Here is an 8,703-nt window from a genome sequence, read left to right as displayed (position 1 = left end):
AAAAGATCATTTAAATATTATTTGTAGAAAATAATTCGAATAAAAGCGATTATCCGGAGGTAAGACTGGTCAAGGACCATCTGAGTTCCTTAAGGCCATTATTAACATTAGTAAATGGACAAAGTATCGAAGCATCAATCCTTCACTGGACTGGCAAATATATTGTCAAACAAGCTAGCACTTGTTGATCAAAGTTTAAGTGTCCCGAAAGTTTTTCGTGAAACCATGGATTATTGCACACAACTCAGACAAACATTCCACGACATTTGTCCTTTAAGGAAGAAAATTTACAGACAATAAGTTGACACCACTTGCTTTACTTATGAAAACCTAATAAAATACATTTTACTGAAGAACAAATAAACACAAACACAAAATAATCATTAACAATTAAAATGTGAAATTCACTTATATGATTCAATATATACTTTACAGTCAAAAATGTGACTAGACTGGTGTTTGAAAAGAAGTTCTCTCTAAACCAAGTTCAGGTCCATACATCAAGATGCCTGCTTCAAGGATGTGAATTTGTGTCGAAAGCGTTTTATTCAAAGTTGTAAGTACGAAGCTCACGAAGCCTGAGTTCGGCATTACTCTCATGTTTCTAGACAACAAGTTTCTCCTAACACCAGAAAGATCATGATGGGTAAACACAGTGAAATGTTCATCTTGATGGATGTCAGTACCAAACGACACATTAACTCGTATGTTAGACACAAGGTTCTGTAGAAATATCCAGTTCGTTTAACAGGAATTTTAGCTTAGGGAAGTAGAGTCTTAGCACACGAGGTATTTAACGATGTTGAAACTAATGAAATCCACTCTTTATTTTGTTCCCTGTTTACTTCTTCTCAGACTCCTTCTCTCTGTCTCCACCCTCACTAATGCTCTACGATGAAAGTAAATTATTATTAATGTCTCTTACATTCTAGATTGTCAGGGTTAGTTGACAACAATCCTACTTTGATATTACAATTTGCCACTTTAACATTTTAGAAACGGTAATAAGTTGCATTGATATGCATAATATATATATATGTTTGTGTGCTTCGGGTATTTCTTTAATGATTGTAATCTTTTTAGTATAATTATTAATCAATGTTATTAATTAATTCATATGAATGCAATCACCCTTGAAATGAGCCTCAATAAACATGTTCCAGGCCTCTTTCTACTCGTACTTGCATGTTAGACTGATGGGCGATGTCTGAACTTCACGTTTAAAGGACTACTGAGGAGCAATACTTTTATAATGATTATATGAAAGCTCTGAGCTTTTACCCAAAGAAAGAGAAAAGACGATGAAAGTAGTAATGATTATAATGACGATGCTTTTCTAGAGAACTAAGCTGTATGTTAATAAATCGTAAATACATTATCTCTAAAGTGTATAGTAACTGTATAGTATAGACATTTTTAAATAGTTAAGGTAAGGAATTTTGTGGGATTATCTTCTCTAATATTTCCTTGTGTTTTCGAAAGCAGCGCCGAGAGAACTCGCTTCCCACATCGTGATGAGATATCAGACGATTGTTACACACCGGTCAGTAAGACACAGTCTTGCTCGAAAGCAAGCGAACAGCTCATTAAAAACATAAAATATAACCTAGTGGAGTGTACCGTTCCATGTCTTCCCATAGACAGTAATCACTCTTAAAGCACTTGTCAAACCGGAAGTAAAAATTACTTCATTAGATAACTCCATGAATAATGCAGTATTAAAAAAACAAACTTGTGATCCACAAATTTGAGAAGAAAAAAGAGAAAATGAAGGGAGAGATAAAGAAAAGGAAAAAGAAAATAAATGTGAAAGGAAGGACTGAAAGTGATTCAACCCTGTTAATAAGTATTGGGTTCAAATTAATCGTCTGTTAGGTGGAAATAAAGTCAACAACTTTGTCACGGATTTAAGGAAGTAGAAATCCATTATAAAGTTTACTTTTGCATTTTTCTTTTCCTGCTTCTCAGTAGCTACACACGAATAAAGAAGGTCATCGTAACATCCAGTTGTGTTTACCGTTGCCCATCGTGTGGTAATGAGTTAAAATCATCGTTCTTCGAGATAAGATGGGAAAAAAACTATGCTTAATATTTATACTAGTGTTGTAAATGTCATAAGATCATAAGATCTATAGAATCTGTATTTCTTGTCAATTGTCTTAGATATCACTAGAGTCCACCATAATACAAAGTGTGTTTGGGGTAACATTTGTGGACAAAGACCAATAGAAATAAATTTTCTCACCATTATGGAGTGATGCGTTTCTTGCAGTTACGTTGACTGCAGAAGGGAATAATTATTAAGAATGAGTATTATATTAGTAAACAAGTTTCAGATAATATAAATATAGTTTTTGTATATCAATTAGAAAATTAGATAACAAAGCCTTACTCTCTTTTGTTTCCTTTTCTTATTCTCCATTTCTCTTTTCATTATCATTATCAACACTTTCTCAATTTTCTTACAAAAGGTAGATAACTGAGGAATAAACAGTTGTTTTCTTTTGTCTCCCTTGTTTCTCACCTACTTTTGCTCAGTGAATTGTTTCTTATTCCTGTCTAAACTGGTAAACTCGAGTAACTCTGTATGTTAAAATTGTTAGAGATAACAGTATAAGCTCAATGAATAAATCCAACATTACATTAAACCTTTTGTACTGGAAGCCAGGGTACTTCTCTACAGACTACACAAATGATGAAGAAACGAAAGCAGTACTGTTTAATTTCTTAGTTTTCATAGCTTTGCTTAGAGAAGTCACATATTCAGTACCAGACAGATAACATTTTTTTGCAGAAATCTTTGTACTCTAGTATAAATTCCAGTCGTTATACAAACTCAGTTCTACAGAAAAAAACTATATAATAATTCTGTCGATTAGATTAATCTTTTGTTTAACAGGATAATTTTCTGTGTAATCTTGACTTACCTTGTATAACAGTATCAACATGCTTGACATTGTCAGCTGTAACCGAGAAGATAAGTTTTGTAAGCTGGAGTCCTGCTTGTCCACAGAACTTGATTTTATCTTTGGAACTACACAAGTGACAAGAATAACTGTTATCAGAAATCATATAGGTTCCATTCTGAAATATTACTTTGCAAATGTCCATCGTTTTTAAATCGTTCTTCACACCACTAGCCACAGTAACGATGTACGAATGATTCCCAGAGCAGTTTGTCGTGTCCAGGTAAAATGTAATATTGATGAGGTCGTTGTCAAACACCTGAAGAACGTCACGTGTGGCATTCTCAAACTTCAGTCTGGCACCTGTAAATGATGAGAACTTTTTTTTGTGTGTGATGACATAGCATCGGGGAAATTAATTTACTAGAGAGGAAAGATTTATATAAGATAAAATAATAGTCATATTATATCTTGTATACATGATGCGTTATATATAACAGGTAATGTTAAGTAACGAATTACACATGTAATGATTTTTATTTGTATAAAGGATATATATATGTGTAGTAAATGTTTCCATGCCTTTTTTTCAAAGAAAAGCCGTTAGGGCTTCACGGGGCCAGATTAAGATACTAGCATGTGATACTGTTTCAGAAAGACTGGAAGTGTAATATATCTGAAAGTATTGTGAGAGAAGGGATGCTGGACACAATACTCACAAACATCCTGAGAACAACTAATCCAGTGAATCAGATGGAGCAGCAAGTACACCAACCTCTTCATCCCGATCTTCATGATGACACTGGTGAGGCGACAAGGAGATGTTTATACAAAATCCTGTTACTGAGTTAATACATGGTTTCACACCTTCCTATTTCCTTGGAATAAGGACTCAGTTACAGTTGGGGAAGATGTAACCACCATAGCTAGAGAATCGAAATGTTTAAGATTAAACTTTCTAAAAGGAAGTAAACTGTGAGCAGCGATCTTTTTTATCCGAGACATCTTCTCTATAAATATCTTAGAAGTAATTAATAAGAAAGAAAATGTTTGAAATACTTAATTGATCACATTTATCGCAAGTGTTTATTGAGTATGCACTATAAGATTCATACAAATGTGTTTTAACATAATTTTTTAGTTATTTTTAAAGGTGAGGACATGTCTGTTGGTCTCTGCACAGACTCACTAAAATTATTCATGTAAACTTGCTTCCCTGGGAAAATAGTATTATGGTAACAAAATACACATATTTGTATAGACATTAGATGTCAAATATGTTCTGTTACCACCCAATGTCTATTGAATAAAACAACGAAATATGGTGAATGAAATACAAAGCACAAAAGATGTAAATTAAACCTACTTAATGTTATAGTAGTTTAACTGGTCCTTATGTTATTACTTGAACGTTGTAAGTCAAGGCATATATGGCTGAAACATTTGTAAAACTGTAAGAAGGCCCTCGGGTCCCCTACAAAAAACAAAACAAAACAAAAAAAAATTAAAAAACCCCCAAAAAACAGCTTCACCAGCTAGTGATCCATTCTCGCATCCAGTATAAATTGTCTATAATGTGTTTTAATTTGTTTACTGACTCCTGATTATTTCTCTAAGCTTACCCTTCATTCCAGACAGAAAACTCCACTCTTCGTCTGACGACCGTCTCCTCACTTTTCCTGTCACCACAACAACAACATATGGCGACATGATCTTTAGTTACTGTGCTGCAAAACAATGGAACTCTTCCTTTCTACATCCGTATCCTTCCCATCATTAAATGTTTGAAATATGCACTGAAGAAACAATTCTTCCTTGAGCAGTACTTCTAGCAGCAGTCACAATGGTAGCCACTTGTCAACCCTCCCTTCCCCGTTTCTGTTTATTGTTACTTCGCTTCTCGGCCGCAACTACACCCCGCTATCGGATCCGGTTTGAGCATACCTTTCCAGTTGGGACCATGTCTCCATCTCTCTGTAGACTGGACTCTTCCATGTCTGTCTGGGTCTCCCAACCCTGCGCCTTCCCTGTGGGTTCCAGCCCAAAGCTTGTTTACGAATGTCTGAATCTTGTTGGTGATGATGTTTGTCACACGTCATGTCTCAGATCCATACAGAAGGACTGACTTTGTGTTTGCATTGAAGATGCTGATCTTGGTGTGTAGAGACATAACCCTGGAGTTGCAGACAGATCGCAGGGTGTGGGATTCAAACCTGCCTTTATTTATTTGGCTTCGTACATCTTCCTCTGTACCTCCATCTTTGTTGACTATGCTGCCAAGGTAGGTGAAACGGTCTGACTCTGTAATACATTCTCCATGTAGTTGGAGTGGGGCTTGCTGTTGACCCGCATTACCTCCGTCTTCTTGATGTTGATGGTCAGGCCAGTCATCGCTGTTCTTCTGCAAGCTGAGTGAGCTTTGTCTGTGCGTGTTGCTGCTTGTGGGACAACAGGCTGATGTCATCCGCAGAGTCGAGATCCTCAAGCTGCCTGGCGACGGTCCACTGAACGCCAGTGTTATGTTTGTCACGGATCGCCCCCAGCTTTGCCGGATGCACGCTCACCACCAATCACACAGACAGCACAAACACACACACACTTGCTCGATGTACGTCGACCACAACAAAGACGAAATGAACGGTACGAATAAGAAGTTTAATCAAATGTAGATAACACTGAGAAAAGAGAAGACAAAAAAAAAAAATGATTGAAGAGATAGAATTACGCGTACACAAGCAAGAAAACAGGGGACTACCCCACGCCATAAAAGTGGTAATAAGATATGTTAGTAAGGGAAATAATAATAAAACAACTGCCAAACACCAGCACACACTGCGGCACAGTATTGTTCGAATTCTTGCCCCTGAGGCGTTCAGGCGTGACGATAGATGTAGACACTATGTACACTGTGAACTCTGTTCACACTGTCTCCTTCACTGTCTGTGGCCTTACGCGACTCTCGTTCTGACCACCGCTTCACTGTCTGTCCGATGTTCACAGAGACCTTTGCTGGTCAACAGTCCCAGCTGCCTCGTTGACCACACGACGCAGCACCGGACGACGAAGGCGATGGAACGAAGAAATGAAGGGAGGACGAAAGGTAGAACGGTTGAGACTCCGCACACACAGGGGCGGAAAGGGCGCGGAAGAATGAGATGACGAATTTGAAGAAACAAACGACAACAAGAACCAGGACGAGGTCACACGAAGATACAAAGAATGTAAGAAAATAAGATGAAAAAGATGACAAGGACGATAAAAATGATAAAGATGAAAAAATGTCAAAAGCCTGTGGAGAAAACAAAACAAAAGAACATCTGTCAAAAGGTAGCCTTAGCATGAAACAAAAAACTTCCCGCTCCATGACCCATGACCTATGACCTGATGTAGCTCTATGGAGTTGTACTTTTAAAATTCAACCAGCATAAAGGGTGGCCGCCTAATGCGCTACCCGGGAGACACATCTCTATAGCAACACACACGCATGCGCAGCCTCTCGTTTGTTAATCAAGACTTCCACTTATATACAAAATATTGCAACAGTACCCGCCTATTGCTACAACAAGCAGCAGACTCAGCATCAAGCAGACGACGCGTGACGTAACATGGGCATGACGTCAGCAAAAAAAAGGCCTTGACCCTCCCCTCCCAACCCGGATTAAAATAGCCTGGACTATGACGTCATAGTCGTCTACTGTCGGCCTTTCTATTTCCGGTGCGTCCCCGGCACTGAGGGAAACACAGAAACCTGGCTGACACGTGACAGAGGTTAAAGGTTGTTTTTCTCATGATCCAGTCTATGACGATCAGGGGACTGAAGAAGAGAATAAACAACTTCGCATCACTCCAGTAACTAGTTATTATATTCGAGGTGATTGGTTAGCATGTATGGTGTCCTGCCCTACAGATATATATCAGTTCTCAAAGGCTTACAGCATACTTTAAAACGAAGTTTACTTTCACATTCAGCCCTTTCAGATCCCCAGTGAGCTACATCAAGATGTGTTTGCTAACTGTTGTCCAAAAAAACTAAATAAACTTGTGTAAAAAAAAAAATACCTTACACTCGCGAGGGGAGGTCCGTGAAGCATCTTCCCATCACATGATGAGCTCGTACTCGTCCGCCATCAGGTCTTGAGTAGTTATGAAGAGGGTTACATAGTTTCTTACCTTAACCGATCGGACACCCGAAGATGGCTAATAAAATCCCGTATTCATGACAGGGTAATCATACCCCAGTCGTTTTCAAGTCGGTATTTTATCAGGTGAGTTCATTTCCATTAACATTCACTTTATGAGCATGCAAGAAACGACATCCTCCGGCGACCAGATGACCCCCCCCCACCACACCCCACCCCGAGGGCATTACACGAGCAGATTCACGACGAACCGTTAAACGACTGGTACACCCGATGTAATTTGTTGACACATCTTGCACGTGTTTTATATTGAAAATCTTGTTTAGACATTTACACTCAAAATCTCACCAGCTTTGCCTCGTCTTCTTAGTGACATCAGCCAACATACAGAGACGACGAGAAGAGCGATGACCAACATAGCAACAAGGCCGATGAGGAAATGTGTCCAATCGTTGGCGTGCAAGCCTGTTGTAAGACACGGTTCATAATACGTGACATGTTCTTTTATTAGCTTTGTTTTTGTGTTATTTATTTTAAAAAAAATGAAATTTCTTTTAAACAAAAATAAAAATAAAAGACGTTTTATCCGAATTCCGTTCATGGTCGTGTTACATAAGTTTTGCCTCTGACAGGATCACACACGAGTCTAGGTCACGTGTACTCACTGGCCCCGATGGACCAAGTTGATGTTTGTTGTTGCTTTGTGTTACCGACGTCGTCGTTGTGGCTGTCGTGTCTGGAAGAAAACAAAACAATGGAAGGACGAGAGTATGTGTCACGAGGAATAACTCCTGTGTCAGCACAAACATAGAGTACAACAACTAATCTGCTCATTCTTTACATTAACATTTTGTAATTATTCTGTATTTATTCTGTAATTATTGTATTTGCCCAATCTTCTCATTTCTTGACATATTGTGCTTATTTATTTGTCTAGCCTGCAGCTGAAACACCCATTAAATGTGAGGAGATCGTGATACTGTGGCCTCTACTTTGTGTGATTTAATCAACTATCATCAATTAATGACAGACTGAATTTTGTTTTATCTCTCCCTCACTCGTTCCAACTCACTTCCTCCCTTTGTAGACAATTCCAAGCATCAATGCACAAGACCATTACCATTATTACATGGCTTAATTCGTATAAAAGTTAAAAATAAGGGTTAAGTTGGGAAAGTACGGGTTCCTGTACATTAATGTTGGTATTTTTCTTGTGAAGTTGAACATAGAAATAAATTTTCTCACCTTTGGAGATTGATGACTTTCTTGCAAATGTATTGACTGCAGAAGGTAAAAATTATTAAGAAAAAGTGTTTTATTAGTGAACAAGTATCCGATAATACAAATTTAGTTTTTTCTAGGTTAAATAATAAATCCCTTCTCTCGTTTGTTTACTATTCATCGCTCTCTACTTCTCTCTTTATCACTATCCGAACTTTATTTCTTACAAAAGGCAGATAACTGAGGGAATAATTAAAACAGTTGTGTTTTCTTTTGTCTCCCTTGTCTGCCCCTCCACCTTTTTTCATCCCAGTGAATAGTTTCTTATTCCTGTCTAATCTAGTAAATTCGAGTAATATGTTAAAATTGTTGGAGATAAGTGTAAGATTAATTTGGTTAGTCACGAGCTCGATTAATAAATCCCGCATTACACTAAA

The 8,703-nt window shown here is 37.8% G+C and overlaps 1 protein-coding gene across 1 annotated transcript; it reads right to left on the bottom strand.

Moving 5' to 3' along the window:
* Window positions 1-2,159: 2,159 nt before the first annotated feature.
* Window positions 2,160-3,822, bottom strand: LOC112568576. The gene is made up of 3 exons (XM_025245909.1): window positions 3,626-3,822; window positions 2,928-3,269; window positions 2,160-2,281 (listed from the first exon to the last, which is right to left on the bottom strand). The coding sequence occupies exons 1-3, from the start codon at window positions 3,699-3,701 to the stop codon at window positions 2,160-2,162; spliced, it is 540 nt and encodes a 179-aa protein (XP_025101694.1). The 5' UTR covers window positions 3,702-3,822.
* Between the last annotated feature and the right edge of the window lie 4,881 nt (window positions 3,823-8,703).

This window comes from Pomacea canaliculata, linkage group LG7 (assembly GCF_003073045.1).
Source record: "Pomacea canaliculata isolate SZHN2017 linkage group LG7, ASM307304v1, whole genome shotgun sequence".
Lineage (NCBI taxonomy): Eukaryota > Metazoa > Mollusca > Gastropoda > Architaenioglossa > Ampullariidae > Pomacea > Pomacea canaliculata.
The sequence above is the reverse complement of the archived record's forward strand: the minus strand, read 5'-3'. Positions and strand labels throughout refer to the sequence as shown.